This window comes from Taudactylus pleione, unplaced genomic scaffold, assembly GCF_031769625.1.
Source record: "Taudactylus pleione unplaced genomic scaffold, aTauple2 ptg000078l, whole genome shotgun sequence".
NCBI classification, from domain to species: domain Eukaryota; kingdom Metazoa; phylum Chordata; class Amphibia; order Anura; family Myobatrachidae; genus Taudactylus; species Taudactylus pleione.
Window position 1 is genome coordinate 454,838 of NW_028284480.1, and position 16,470 is coordinate 471,307.

Here is a 16,470-nt window from a genome sequence, read left to right on the forward strand (position 1 = left end):
AGGATGCTTCGGTCCTTCCCCCTATACCCCGCCCACAGCCTGAGGGCAACTCTGTTTCGTTGGTGTCCGGCAGGAGCTGGATAACTGTTAGAACAGTGGGGCTGCTATTAAGCAGCCCAAGCTTTAATTTTATGATTTACGTTTATTTAAATTTTTACTACAGTGCAGCAGTGCTAGACAGTCCCCTGGACCACTGAACTGCAGCTCCATCACCCCTCCGTGGCGCCGCGACACCAGGCCTCGGCTAGGTACTCTCGGCGGGGCTTCTCCGGGGACCTAGCTAGCAGGGCTCCTCGGACCCCAGACTGCAGCCGGGAATCCAGGGGACAGTTAAAGCGGATCCCCGCTTGCAGGGACCTGCGTCTATGCGTAGTCTTGCATCCGGTCTCAGGAGAAAGACCGGAGGCGCTGATGTGGACACCGGTTCAGCCGGGACTCCGCTAGACCACCAGGGCATTACAAATACTGGCGCAAGGAACAGATTAAGGCCAGGGATACGGTGGTTGATGTCAGCATAGGGGAGAATGCCCTCTCCCTGCAGCTCCTTCCCCGGCACAGGGCGCCATTCCACTGCGGTCTTGCCGCCCCTGAGCTGCTCCTCCCTCACCCTCCGAGACTCACGGCAGCCATTTTCTGCATTCAGGTCTCCGGGAATGCTAGGTCCGTTCTCCCTGTATACCTCTCCCAAAGGCCACGTTATACAGCTCTATTTCCTACCAGCCACTGCGGTCTTTGTAGTCGAATTTAGTGTCCACTGCATTAATATTGTATGCGACTTGTGCTAGAGCGGCTGTCTATTTTTTTTCACAACCGTCAGTTTATACCTTTCCCTTTCTTTCATTCCAACACTGGAATACTGAGGTATAGGGCGTTTATTGTGCCGTACATCTACCTATATTTGTGAGTACTATCACATACTGTATGTCTGGGTTGCTCACTGCACTGTGCCAGATTGTGTGCTACAATTATCCTTGCAGCTATGTCTAGCAAAGGCAAGAATAAGAAAGCAGCTTGCTGTTCCCACTCTGGTGTCTTGCAAGTCCTGTTTAGCACGCTTAGCTTCAGAGGATCTCATTCAAGATTGTCTATGTGCATCTTGTTATACGGCGCCTGGCCCCTCAGCTCCGGCATCTTCTCCTCAGTACCCCCCTGGGCTTCTTTCTTCTTCAGGGTCCGTAGAGATCCACAGGGATGCCTTGGGAATAATGTGGTTGAAGCGATCCAGGCACCAACCTGTTAAGCTTTCAGCTCCCAGGATGCCTCTGGTCCTCCTCCATATATACCACGCCCCAGCCACAGGCATTCAGTTGTTCGTTTGGTGCAGCAGGAATCAGACTCACCTTTGTAAAGGGACTGCTCAGGCAGTCCCAAGCTGTTATTTTAGGTTTTATTTTCTATGTTTTTGAGTTAGCAGTGCTGAGCGTGTCTATTAAGACGCATGTACTGCGACTATATCTACCTCCGCTGGGCCGCAACACCAGTAACGTCTCTGGCGATTTGGGCGTGTCGGCAGAGCTTGCTAGCAGCGAAGCTGGGGCCCGGACTGCAACCGGACGCACACAGATGTCAGGTAAGGCAATTCCTTGCTTACGGGGAATCATGCGCGGCAGTCACTATTGTACTTGGGGCCTTATCGTCTGATGCCAGGGATCGGCAGCAATCGCTTCTGCTGCCATGAGGCCAGTGTACCCGGTCAGTTGATGCAGCTTAGGGGAGGTAGGCTCTCCACCAACCCAAACACAACACAAAAGTGAGCTGTGGTTTTAAATAAGACAAGAAATGGTCATTCGTATGCAGCTCTCTGAGGGGTGACTGACTCCTCAAGTGTAATGGACCTAAAAAAAACAATATAAGAAAACGCAATTGGATAAACCAAATTATATGGTTATTATATTAAAAAGAGTTATGAAGTCTAGTGACAATGCGAATATCTAAACATTAGTACATAGATTGACAATTTAGAACCATGCATCTCATACCCGGGTGACCACGGTAATGGTGAAATAGACTGCAGTAAAATGTATGTAATCAAAGGTACCACATGATCTAAAAAGTCTAAAGGGAGAAAAAAAAAAGATACGTACTATAGTGGAAAAATAAAATGTCTGAGTATTTCTCCAAGGAACGTATATTATCTTCCATGCACCACTGTGCAATAATGTAAGTGTGTTAAAAGTCCCAAATAGATGATGAAAAAACAGTATCAATTGATCCAAAATAGTGAATGATTCTGGTCACTTGCAATAGCCTTAGTATGTAGGCTATAAACACCAGTGGTAATGTGCACAATACGGGCTGACCTGTTTGATGCAACTCCCGGCTTACATCTGGCTGGAAATGAAGGGCAGTGTCCGGAATGCCGCTCCGATGGTGAGTGTTGCCGTGTGGAGGAATAATGAAACCTCCTAATAATGGAGTAGAACCTCAGATTTCTGGGCACCTAGGAGATGTCTGTACAGGTAATCAGCTGGTGTGGAGCCGCTCTATTGGTTCGTGCTCCGTCTGAATGACAGTGGAAACTGGTGAAAGACCACCGTGATACGCGGTCAGAGCTCCGTGTGATGGATGAAAAGAAATGAAGTATCCTGACTTGTTTCTCGGCCCTCGTCTATCTGGTCGCTTCCCCAGAGGCAAGACTCCTCTGACCCCCCGACCCAGACGCAGAGCCATTAGAGGTTTTCGCGCGTTTGGGTCGCTCCTCGTGTAAATAAGATGCTCACAGTCCACTGTTGCTTCTTTGCTGAAGCAATTTAGTCTCAGGAGGTTTTTGGGTTAGTCTCCTTGTATACCTCTCCCTTGGGTCAGATATATGGTGCTCTATAGCCTACCAAGCCTTGGGGTTGAGTAGTTGATTCAGAGTCTGTTGCAACTAAATTACATATGCATTGTATGTGACTGTTTGCTAGCTGCTGTGTTGATACTGCCTTTTATTTCTGACTGTCAGTTATAACTATCACTGTTTTTTTCTCCTCATCCCTCTGGAACAGGTGGATGGGTTTTTTTTCTGTGTACTTCATATTTACTAGTATTTGTGAAGGATGTCACATTGCATTTGATTGTTACCTTTTATTATGAAATATGCAAAAGGTAAAGGGAAACAGGAGGTTGAGGCCTCTGCTGGTTTCAGGTAAGTCCTGTTTGACAGGCTTGTCCCCTCAGAACTTTATACAGGATGGTTGGTGTGCTGTCTGTTTATAAAGAATCGTGAGAAGGGGGGGGGGGGCAGGCAGGCAATCAGCTCGCTGAACTGATGGAGGAGGCATGGAGTAACCCAGATAAATGGAAATATTAGCATCTTAGTACATTCAGTAGCTGGGAAAGGATGCAAAGTGGGAAGTCCCTCCTACCGTGGATTCTCAGGTGACAGATTTAGTCAGGAATGCTACGTTGCTTATTTCGTCAGCATCTCCTCTTAAAGATCCTACAGATTAGGAAAATTGAAACATGTCTTAAAGCAGTATTTTCATTATATAGAGCTGTTACTCGACCAGTTATGGTTGGGGCTTGGGTGTTCAAGGCTATTGAAGAATGGACGGGGCATTGGAGGATATGCTACCAGAGAGCAGCTAACATATCTCCCACATATGAGAATCGGCCCCTATTTGGGAGAATCTGCAATAGATCCTGGGCTCCTAGCTTCTAAAGCATCGTCAGCCTCGGTTGTGGCTAGTAGAGCCTTTTTGGTTAAGGTCCTGGAAAGCGGATATGGGGTCAAAGAAGGCTCTGGAATGTTTACTTTGAAAATATACTTTTTGAAGCAGAATTATATAAGATACTTGCTACTCTGGCAGTTTCAAATTCTGCAGGTCTGCCATCACCAGCTACATTAAAGTCTAGGAAGTCTTTGCAGGACCACCAAGCAAGCTAAGAGGTCCTGGTTGGCCAGATGTCCAGCTTCTAAGCCGGACGATAAACCCTCTGCCTGATGGGGGGGCCCAGGATGGGAGGCCAACTTCTTCAGTTTGCAGACTACTGGCAACAAATAAGTGGTTTTTCAGGGGTTTGCACTCACTTTTCGAAAACCTCCTCCCCAGAAATTTTTTGTGCTAATTCCTCCATCAGAGTCTATCATGAATTTGGCCATACAGGATGCCATTTACTCCCCGCTGCAGGCAGGGGAGATAATCCCGGTTCCTGTGGTTCAACAGGGAAAGTATTATTCCAATTTATTTTTGGTTCAGAAACCGAATGGGTCTCATAGCCCTATTCTAAATCTGAAAACCCTCAACAGGGTTATCCGGATTGCTGTTCTGAAACAACATTACCAATTTTAGGCACTGCACTTTATGTTCTCGACGGCCCCGCGGGACCTCACCAAAGTAATGGCAGTGATGGCGGCCTATTTCAGGCTTCAGGGAATCTGAATACTGCCATACCTGGGTGGGTCTTCTGATATTGACAGTCTCCAGCGATTCTACAACACCATCTCCAACTGACATGGCCTACCTACAGAAGCACAGCTGGATAATTGATTGGAAGAAATCTTCTTTGTCTCCAATACAGCAGATGGTACATCTGGGGGCACTTCTGGATTCTCGGGCATAAAGGGTGTTTCTACTTCAGGGTCCATAGGGAATCCACAGGATACCTTGGGGTATAGGCGGATGATGTTAGACATCGGGCACCACAGAGTTAGTTTTCAGCCTCCCAGTATGCACTGAGGTCCCCCTCCTATACCCCACCCCCGAGCCAAGGCAAACCAGTTACGTAGGTGCCTGGCTCTGAGTCGGATCACCATTTAACAGAGAGGGGCTGTAATGGCGCCTGAAGTTCTTCAAGGCAGCTGTGGCTGCACAAGATGAGCTGCACAGCATATACAGTGAGTACTGACGTCTATGCTGTCTCTCCTACACCCTGCCAGACCAGAACGCCGGTACTGATCCGGGGATGCTGGTGGGTGTCTGGGGTTACAGCTAGCGGTGACCCCTGATTACCCGGACTGTGGCCGGATTCAAGAGGGCAGGTAAGCGGCGGGGTCCCGCGGAGGGTACCCGCCGATACACAGTCCTAAGTCCCCAGGCAGGGGGCTTCCTGGGGACTGGCTGCACGTGGAGCCAGGTATTAACCTGCGCTTCCACTAGACCACCAGGGGCCGCGGCTGAGCGGCAAACCTCCGGTATCCCAGGTGTTAATTGCATGCCAGGGAGCGCGCACCTTCCCTGTCTCACAGCCGGCGCCTCCCCCGCTGCATAGTGCCTCCCCATAGTGGTCTAGCAGGCTGTATCGGCGCTCCTCCCCCGGGCCCGCCTCCTCTCTGCTCCTCGGTGGGCATTTTCTAGCGTGTGCAACCGCTGCTGGACACTGAATAAAGGTGGCATCGCCTGGTTTCCTACCAGGCTCTGTGTAGTTGATCATAGTGCTGGTAGTTCAGGGATTTATTTCTGCATTGTATGTGACTTATTGAAAGGGGTGCTGCCTGTACTTTCACTTCTGACTCAGCCATTTTACTATTCTGTTCTTCCTCTGCTAAAGCCCTTGCGGTGTGGTGTTGCAGGGTGTTCATTGCCTCACTGTAAAAGCATTTATCTGTGAGGGGAGTCTTATGTCTGAGAGGGAACGTGATCTTACACTTCAGCTAAAGTGTACCACATGTAATGTACCATTACCAAAGGGTGATGGAAACACTGAGGGGTTATGTAAGGCATGTTATCTTATGTCACACCCGATTTCTGTCACTGTGCCCATGCAGGAACCACTCTGCGCTTGTTTTGCTAAACAACCCTTGTGGTCCAGCTAGCGACGCCCCCTGCGTTCACCCAGATGGGGTTATCACAGCAGTTGGTAATGTTGTTACCCATGCAGGAGTTCTCCAGGCAATTGATGGTACCCCAGTGTCTCCCGCTTTCGCTCCCCTCCCAGGTCTCGCAGGAGCCTGCGTGGGTGAATTCATTGTCCAATACGGTGCGACACCTGTCGGACGTTTTACAGGGGGAGTCGTCATTGTGGCCTCCTAAGCGGCCTTTAGTGTCTCAGACGGCTCAGTATGATGATGATAATGATATGTCGTCTGATGACTGTGAGATTTTTGACTTTTCAGACCAGGAGCCCCTCCGTACTAAGGAGGTGGAGTCTAAGTCTAAAGCCGTCCTTTCAGTCCTATAGGGCCCAGGGTAAGTCCAAAGTACAGTCCTTTCCGAGACAGTCAGGGGCCAAGAAATCTGCCAAGCCTAAGAAGCAGGCTTGGAGTATAAGACATCCTCCTCCCAAGTCGGATGATAAGCCGTCAGCCTGACGGGACGGGCCTCTCTTTGGGGGATCCCAAAGTGGGAGGCCAGCTTCTTCAGTTCGCCCAGTGCTGGTGTCTCACCACTGCGGACACTTGGGTAAGAGAAGTGGTCGCTCGGGGGGTACGCCCTCTTCATCCGGCGGAGGCCTCCCAGACGGTTTTTCACCACGGGCCTTCAGCCAGATCAAGACAAGGCCCTGGAATTCCGGAAGGTGTTACACACTCTGCTCCAGGCTGGAGTTATAATGCCGATTCCGTTGTCCCAGAGGGAATTGGGGTTTTACTCCAATCTTTTTCTGGTACAGAAACCCAATGTGTCTTACCGGCTCAACCTCAAATCCCTCAACAAATTCTTGAGGGGTTCCTCTGTTCCGGATGGAGACCCTGCGTACCATCATTTTAGCGATGGAGCCTGGGGATTTTATTTTGTCGCTAGATATTCAGGACGCTTACCTGCATATCCCCATTGTTTCAGCGCACCAACGTTTCCTCAGGTTTGCAGTGGTCGACCAACACTTCCAGTTTCAGACACTGCCCTTTGGTCTGGCCACGGCGCCTCGAGTGTTTACCAAAGTCATGACAGTTATGGCAGCCCACTTGCGGATGCAGGGGGTCCGCTTGTTGCTCTATCTGGACTACCTCCTGTTGTTGGCAGGGTCTCCAGAGATACTTCAGTGCCATCTGCAACTGACAGTCTCTGTGTTGCAGACTCATGGCTGGCTGATAAACTGGAAGAAGTCCTCCCTGGTTCCCTCACAGAGGATGCTCCATCTCGGAGCCCTGTTGGACTCTCAACAACAGAGGATCTTTGTGACAGAAGCAAAGATCTCTGCATTACAAGCAAAAGTACGCAGTTGCCTGCAGAGTCGCTGGGTGTCTAGTCACTTAGCGATGAGGTTACTGGGATCCATGGTGTCGATGTTCGACATGGTGGAGTATGCCCAGTATCACTCCAGATCTCTGCAGAAGTTGATCCTCTCCAGATGGAATGGGTTGCCCCATCGGATAAAGACACAGACAGTGGTTCCTTCCCCGGAGGTACGTCTGTCTCTGGCCTGGTGGCTGCACACTGCTCACCTGAACAGGGGGTGCCCCTTTTGGATTGCGGACTTCTTCTGACGTCAGTCTCCGAGACTGGGGAACGGTGACTGGTCCGCACTTCTTCCAGGGAACAGAATCTGCGCTTCCGATAATCATCTAGGAACTTCAGGCAGTATTCACAGCTCTCCAGCAAGCAAGACATGTCCTGCACGGAAAACCCGTGCAGGTGCTGTCAGACAATGCCACCACAGTGGCTTACATAAACCGCCAAGGAGGGACCCGCAGTCAGGCGGCCCTGACGGACGTGTCCTGCATTCTAGCTTGGGCAGAAGGCAATCTCCCTGCCATATCGGCAGTGTTCATACAAGGAGTCCTCAACTGGGAGGCAGACTTTCTCAGCCGTCAAGACGTGCATCCAGGAGAATGGTCTCTTCATCAGGAGGTGTTTTCAAGTCCTGGTGAACAAGTGGGGCCTTCCAGAGATAGACTTCATGGCCTCCCGACACAACATCAAGTTACCTGTGTACAGATCAAGAACAAGAGACGTAGAGGCACTTCTGGTAGACGCTCTGTCGGTCCGGTGGACCTTCCTGTTTGCGTATCTCTTCCCTTCTTCCTCGAGTGGTTCGCAAATTCAAGCAAGAAGGCGGCACGCTACTGCTGATAGCTCTAGCATGGCCCAGACGGCACTGGTACTCAGATCTTCGGAGTCTCTCCGTAGACACTCCGATGCTGTTGCCTCTACGTCCGGACCTGTTGTTTCAAGATCCTTGCCATTACCCAGACCTGGGTCGTCTGTCTTTGACGGCATGGCTGTTGTGACTGCCCTCTTAAGGTCTAGGGGTTTTTCCAGCTCTGTAGTTAACACCATGCTCAGAGCTCGGAAGCCTGCGTCTGCAAGAATTTAATATCGAGTATGGCATACTTTCTTTGAATGGTGTCGCCCTAGAGGCTATGGTCCTCAGGTGTTCCGGATATTCAGGGTGTTGGCTTTCCTGCAGGCTGGCTTAGATCACGGTCTTCGCCTTGCTTCTCTGAAGGTGCATGTTTCTGCCCTGTCAGTGTGGTTTCAGCGTAAGGATTGCTACTCTTCCTGATGTCCGCACCTTTCTGCACGGTGTACTTCGTATTCAGCCTCCCTTTGTTCCTCCAGTGGCTCCTTGGGATCTGGCTGTGGTCCTGAGGGCTCTCCAAGGACCGCCATTTGAACCACTGGGCTCAGTGGATTTGAAATGGCTTACAGCTAAGACTGTGTATTTCTTCTGCCCATTGCTTTGGCCAGAAGGGTTTCGGAATTGGGGGCTCTCTTATGTCTGCCTCCCTTTCTAATTTTTCATAGGGACAGGGCGGTGCTTCGCACTCGCCCTAGTTTTCTCCCGAAGGTGGTATCTAGTTTCCACATTAACGAGGAAATCATAGTACCGGCCTTTAATTCTCCAGACCTCTCAGTTGGTGAGGCCACCTTAGATGTGGTACGGGCTCTAAGGATTTATGTTGACCGTACCAATTCTTTTAGGAAGTCGGACTCCTTTGTTTGTCCTCTATGGCTTCCGTAAGACGGGTTGGCCTGCCACTAAGCAAACTTTAGCAGGATGGATTCGCATAGCAATTTGAGGCTTATATTCATGAAGGCCTTCTTGTTCCATCCTCTGTTGGGGCTCATTCCACTAGGTCTGTGGGTCCTTCGTGGGAAGCTTGATGTGGTACCTCTGCTGTTCAGCTTTGCAAGGCAGCCACGTGGTCTTCTGTCCTTACCTTTGTAAAGTATTATGCATTCCATACCTTCGCCTCTCAGGATAATTCCTTTAGGTGGCAGATTCTCCTTCCAGCACAGGAGCGTCCCCACCTTTAAAGGATACTGCTTTGGAACATTCAGAAGGTATCCTGTGGATACCCTATGGACCCTGAAGTAGAAAATGAGATCTGGTAAGAACTTACCCTTGTAAGTCCATAGGGTTCCACAGGACTCCCGCCCTGTCGCACCTGTACTGCAGATGGGCTTTGATCCGGTCACCGGTTTTTCCGTCTCCTTTTGGTGAGAGTGTGATTCTTGTGTGTTCCAGACTTTCTTCTCTCCTCCTCCGGCCTATGGCTTGTTACGTAACTTATTTGCCTTGGCTCGGGGGCGGGCTATAGGCGGGGGACCCCAGTGCATCCTGGGAGGCTGAAAACTTTAACTCTGTGGTGCCCGATGTCTGACATCATCCGCCTATACCCCAAGGTATCCTGTGGAACCCTATGGACTTCATAGAAAGAGGTAACAAGGGTAAGTTCTTACCATATCTCATATTTTCTGCTAGAAGACAAGACTATGGCACTGTTATTGCGAGTACGCAAATTGTTCTGCAATCAAAGGGTATACATTTTATCAGTGATGCAGGTCTTGGGATATTTGGTATCCACCTTCGACGTGGTGGAATATGCTCAGTTCCACTCCAGGGCTGTGCAGCAATTGATTCTCTCCAGATGGAACAGGGTCTCTCCCTCTCAACCCCCCTCCCTTGGATAAAGGTCGCCCATTCTGGATCCAAGATAGGGTGCTTTTCACCACGGACACCAGTCTTCGTAGATGGGCAGAGGTGACCGGTCATCACACCTTTCAGGGAAATTGGACAAATCAGGAAAGTCATTTGCCCATACATATTCTGGAGCTTCAACCTGTATACAAAGCTCTCATCATGGCACAGGACCTGCTTCAGGGCTGGTTGTCCCAGATCCAGTCCGACAACGCAACCACAGTAGCCTATCCCAATCGTCAGGGAGGCATGCAAAGTAATACAGCCATGAGGGAGTGACAAACATTCTGGTTTGGGCAGAACGTCCTCTTCTGCCTATCTCTCCAATATTCATCCAGGGAGTACACTTCGGAGAGTGTGTTCTCCTTCTGGGGGAGTTTTCAACTGGCAATCTCAGTTAAGTGGATAAATTGCTTTAAATTCATATGTCAACCTAGCCATTTAGTACCAATCCTTTTTATAACCGTAAAAGGATGTCCACCCCAAAAAAATAAAAATGTAGTTTTGCATAGAATTTAGTGTCACAATAGCCTGTGCTAACCTCATATGACGGGTTCTGAAAAGCCTCTACTGTTCCTAGCAAGATCTCCTTTCATGCTTGGAGTCTGGTATTTTCAAACTGCTTGCAGAATGGTTAAGGTCCCTACCCGATGAGCTTCATTTGATTTGCAAAGATTTTACTAACTTTATTGTCCTTTTGGTGTTTTTTAGGATCTTACCACAGAGTTTGCTACTGCCAACAATCCTACAGCTATAACTCCTGAGGAATATTTTAACCCGGATTTTGATCTAAAAAACAGGGATATTGGAAGGCCCAAGGAATTGGCCATTAGGACTCAAAAGTGAGTACAATTTTGTAATGTGTGTGTGAGTAAAAAATGTAAAGTTTTTTTTTTATATGGTGCAGCACGCACCATATAAAAAAAAAACTTTACATTTTTTACTCACACACACATTCTTACAGGGAGAATTTCTCTGTTCAGGCCTGTGATTCCACTTGTAGTCAGTCAAAGCTCATTCTCTGAATTCTAATAGCAAGGCTTTGACCAGTGGGAATGTTACAAAAGGGATTAACCTTCCTGGTAGTTGGTTGATGATTAACCAATCCCTATTCTCCCTACACCAATATTATTATTTATATATATTTTTTCTAATTATCCTCCACTGTAATCATATAAGTATTACAGTGAATTCCAAACATAAAAAGTGAAATGAAAGTTAACAAAATTATATACACATTAAACACTAGTTCTTGTTTAGTGTATATAGTGTTTATTCATGATCCAAATTATATTTGTGAATCAATTTTACAATACATAGGGCTGTTCTAAATTCATTATTTAAGGCACGCTGATTGTTGTTTTGTTGTCATTGTTTTTAATTTGTGGTTCCACAAGGGTTCTATAGTGTTGTATGCTAAAAACTTCTATTGATTGCAAAATTTTATTGCATTTATATGTTATCAATAATTTGGAGTTGTGCACCTGAGATTTCATCTGTTTTTGTGCATAACATTAAAACCACCTGCCTAATTTTGTGAGATCTGGAGAATTTGGAGGCCAAGTCAGCACCTTTAAACTCTTAAGCTGGCATACATGCTACAATTATCGGGGCAATCTGCCCGATATCCGCAAATCGCCCCGATAATTCTAGCTTGTGTGCGGGAGACCGAGGGTTAAATATTGTTCGGTCAGGAATGTCGTATTGACCAGCATCCGATGCGATATTTGTGAGTTAAAAATGTCGGCCGCATCGGGCAGTGTATGCCCAGCCGAGGCCGACAGACATTTCCTGTGTTCCTTCACATGAAAGGAACAGGGAAATGTTTCCTCCCCCGGGGGCGGAGTGCAGATGTCTGGGCTAATACACTGTGGGATATCTCAGTGTATGCCGGCGACATCTGCGGGCTGACAGGCTGCCAGATAAAATGTCTGTCGGTTTGACAGGCATTTTATCTGGTCGTGTACTGTATGCCCAGCATTAGTCATGTTCCTCAAACTATTCTTGAACAATTTTTGCAGAGTGGCAGGGTGCATTATCATGCCAATAGAGGCCACTGCCATCAAGGAATGTAGTTGTTATGAAGGGGTGTTCTTGGTCTGCAGCAATGTTTAAGAAGGTGGTACGTGTCAAGGTAGAAACCACACGAATGCCAGACCCAATGTTTCCAAGCAGAACATTACCCAGAGCTTCACACTGCTTCTGCCGGCTTGCCTTCTTCTCATAGTGAATCCTGATGCTATCTCTTCCCCAGGTAAACCACATACATGCACCTGGCTGTCCACATGATGTAAAAGAAAATGAAATTCATCAGACCTTGCCACCTTTTTTCTTTGTTCCATGGTCCAGTTCTAACGCTCACATGCCCATTGTAGGCGCTTTTTATGGTGGGCAGGGGTCAGTATGGGAACTCTGACCAGTCTGATGCTACGCAAGCTGCGATGCACTGCGTGTTCTGATACCTTTCTATGATAGCCAGCATAAACTTTTTCAGTAATGTGTGCTACAGTAGCTCTTCCATTGAATAGGACCAGACAGGCTAGCCTTCACTCGCCACGCGCATCAATGAGGACTCCCATGACCCTGTTGTCTGTTTACCAATTTTTTTTCCTTAGACCACTTTTGGCAAGTACTAATTGCATAGCAGGAACACCCCACAAGACCTCTATTTTGGAGATGCTCGTCTAGCCATCACAATATTGATGCCCATTTTTCCTGCTACTAACACATCAACTTTAAGAACTGAAGGCCTGATTCATCTTTGGGAATAGAGTAAGATCTAGCAAGTAACTGTGCATCTTTGTAAGACCGTGCTGCACTGCAGGTGGTGCAGATTTAAAATGTGCAGGAAGATTTAGATTTGGGAGCGGTGTGTCTAACCTGAAATCTAAAATGCAGTGTAAAAATAAAGCTGTGCAGTATTTACCCTGCTTGCAAGATGCAAGATATATATGCAAGCAAGATATATATATATATATATATATATATATATATATATATATATATATATATATATATATATATATTTGTCCAGGTTCATAGTTACTTGCTATATTGTACTATATTCCCAAAGTAGAATCGGGCCCTGAGTGTTCACTTGCTGCCTAATATATCCCACCCCTGGAAAGGTGCCATTTTAATGAGATAATGTTATTCACTTCACCTTTCAGTGGTTTTAATGTTATGGCTGATCAATGTATGGTGTAAAACATCTATATAATAAAACGGCTAAGCTCTATCCTGTTTCCAACAAGCGCAGTGGGAGACTGCCCCCTCAATGGCTCCCACTGCAGCGGCGGGACAGGCCAGCCTGTAAGGAGAGAGAACCACTCTCTGCCAGGGACAATGGGGTGAGCATACAAAGATGACCGAGCCAGGAGGGGGTAGATCGAGGTGACCTGGCATATACTGGATCCCTTTTAATAGTACAACATAATACCCTAATTACATTGGTCACCAAATTAGACACTTACAGACTAGTTAACTGATTTACATAATTACATATTGTAAAGACTAGATTAAGTGGGATATTTCAAAAAACAAAATAATTATGCTTTGGAGTTAAATTAATATTAAAACCTAATCATAAATCATTTAGATTGCAATAAACCGGTTTGCTGTCATTTTAAATAAATTACCACGTCCTAGGTAGGAAAGAGGGATGTTCTTACATTTCTTGAAGTTGGCTAGCATTTGTTGAATGAATTTTAGAATATTTGCTAAATATAGTTGGGAAGTGTGGAATGGGATATGTAGACCAAGTCTTTAATGAAACCTGCAGTTCATTTGAAGGGGAAGGAGGTGCCCCAGCCTACTTTGGCATCCGCGTAAAATGCTAAGGCCTCAGTCTTGGATAAATTAACCAAGAAGCCAGAAACCCGGTGAAAGATGTGGAGTGTGTCCAGTAGAGAAGGAATAAGCTAACTTCAGTTCTCTAAAATAGAACAATAAACGTCTACAAAAGTGGACACTTTAATATCCTGAGCTTCTATGGTCACCCCCTTCCACCCTAGTGTCTTTAATAAAGGTTCTAATTAAAATATCAAGGGCCAGATTGAAGAGCAGAGGGGATAGTGGACAGCCTTGACGTGTACACCTATTAAATGAAAAAATAGCATTCATATCGTTGACTGTTAAGAAAGGATCTTCTGACAATAGAGCATTTGGCAAATTCTTACAGCGTTTTGGACCGGATTTTGTAAGTGTAGGACTCTCAGGAGATGTGACCAGGAAACGCGGTTGACTGCTTTATCAGTATCGCAACTAACTACTACAGCAGTTTTATGGCCATCCATATGTAATCTGGTCATAGCAGCTATTAGGAGGTGAATATTGTGCACCGATGTACGGCCCTTAACAAATCCAGTTTGAGCTGGGTGGAAAAGTAGGTAGAATGGTTTGCAACATCAAGGCAATGAGCCTGGTAAATACTTTTAGGGGAATCGGTATGTAATGCCGGTGGCCGTTTAGCCGCCAGATCAAATACCGACAGCGGCAGCATGGCGGGTCGAAATCCCAACAGGCAAAGGTAAGTAACCTCTCCTCCCCTAACCCTCCTTTAGGGGTGCTTAACCTCCCCCCTTAGTGCCTAACCCTAACCTCCCATTCCCCTAGCCTAATCCTAACACTGAGTCCCCCCGGGCTCCCTAAAGCTAACACCCCCTCCCCCCCAAATCCCCGGGCTAAGTGCTCTACTTACCCGTCAGAGGACGATCGGGATGGCAAGGGTCGGTCTTCCGGTGTTGGGATTATGATGGGTGTCGGCATTTCCCTCTACAATGGAGTTAAATAGTGATGTTAAATATGCAAGAGATAGGTGGCCAATTATTGATAATATTAAGCTGCGAACCATCTGGCCCAGGAGGCTTCCCTTTCCAAAAGGACCTAATTAAAGGCAACATTTCTGACTCCATGACTGGTTCAATTAAAAAAGCTCTGTCATCATCCATGAGAGTAGGTAACGCAGCTTCACGTAGAAAATGCATGTTCAACACAGGATCATCAGGAGGGGCTGAATAGAAGACCTGATTATATTGGAGACACTTGTGGGAAATACATTCTGTATCAGTTATATATTGAAAAGTAGTAGATTTTAACCTAAGATACAGGAAAGGGCAGAATAATTCCTAACCAGATTAGCCAGTAACTTGCCAGGCTTATTGCTCCAGCGAAAATAGTGGTTGCGTTGGTGATCAATATTAAATTGAGCTCTTACATTGTGCAGTGAATCATAGAGATTCTAGCATCTGCTTATGTCTTTTTATTTTCTGGGGAAGTGTGCTGAAGTAGTGCGTCATAAGCATGAGATAACCTTGTGCTAAGGTCCTCTGTTGCCAGAGACTTAAGTTTCCTAGCCAGATAATGTATTTGTTCCCTCTGCACCGGTTTAGAAGCTGCCCAAAACAAATTAATATCGTCAGTGTGTTCAAGATTGTCATCCACATCATTTGAGGAAAGCGTGCTCTGTGTGTTTTAAAGTCAGCTGACTTTTCCAAATAGGCTGGAAATCTCCATGTAGTAGTAGTAGTAGCAGCGACAGGTGCAGGATCTCAAATAGCGATCACGTCTACACCAGAATTTATTACATGTGGGAATAAGGAAGCGGAAATTAAGCACAAATCAATATGGAAGGACATGTTATGAGGGTAGGAATAGAAAGTATATTCCCTCGATGTGGGGTGTCAGCACCTCCAGGGGTCACACAGCTGTACATTGTGAGTCAAGATTCAAGGAAGATAATACTCCCAGGTTCCTACCGGTTTCCTGCGATCTGTCCAGACGAAGGGATTGAATTGTGTTGAAGTCACCACCTAAGATAATGTCATCCTCCGCCCAATCCTGAAGACTAACAAAGAAATCGGAGAAAAAGACGCGCATTACGACCAGTAGGAGCATCAACTGTTGCTATAATGTACGAACAAACACTAGTCCTTCTGGATCAGCTAGACTATCTTGAATCTGAAATTGCAGGTGTTTATCAAACCGTATAACTACCCTTCAGCACTTGGAGGTGAGGGAGGCCTTTTATAACCACCGATCCATTTGTCATGTACAGTAGTATGTTGGGGTCAGATGATCGCCGATAAGCTTCATTGAGAGCTGCCACATTAGGCTTATAGAGTCGGTGATGAAGCACTTTTTGTTTTTAGCAGGGGTGTTGAAACCTTCCACATTCAGTGACAAATGCAGTCTTAAACCTAGGGGGACAGACAGAGGCAGTTCTCATATTAACCTACTCCTATCCTAGGCCACATGAAAGACAGCAAGGTTAATTCAATACAGGTAACAAGCACCATGTGAGGGATTGGAATCTGAATAATCTACACATAAAATGTAAATTAGAAAATAAACTTTCCATGACCTTTTCTAGATTTCACCTTGATTTTTAAGAACCAACTTGGGCAGCTAACATTGCTGCCTATAAATCAGAGACATATTAAACAGGGGTGAAAAGGGGAAAAAAGAAGGTATGGAGGACGGAAGTGAGGGAGATTAGAAAGGAGGAAGGGAAGGAATACAGTAGTACATAATCACAGAGAGCACCTGTGAGATATATCAAGTGACAATATAATGCATGAAATAATAATATCAGCATTACAAAGGACCAAAACATTCGCTTAACACATGGGGGAAGCATGTAACATCCAAAGCAAATTAGTCTGCATCGCACTCTGAGGATGGAATGCT

The 16,470-nt window shown here is 46.6% G+C and overlaps 1 protein-coding gene across 1 annotated transcript in view; it reads left to right on the plus strand.

Moving 5' to 3' along the window:
- ANKRD13A (ankyrin repeat domain 13A) overlaps positions 1 to 16,470 on the plus strand; it is a 55,452-nt gene that overhangs the window by 21,086 nt on the left and 17,896 nt on the right. The window contains exon 10 of the mRNA XM_088467887.1: positions 10,495 to 10,625. Coding sequence (XP_088324013.1) covers positions 10,495 to 10,625 — 131 coding nt within the window. The remainder of the gene's footprint in view (positions 1 to 10,494; positions 10,626 to 16,470) is intronic.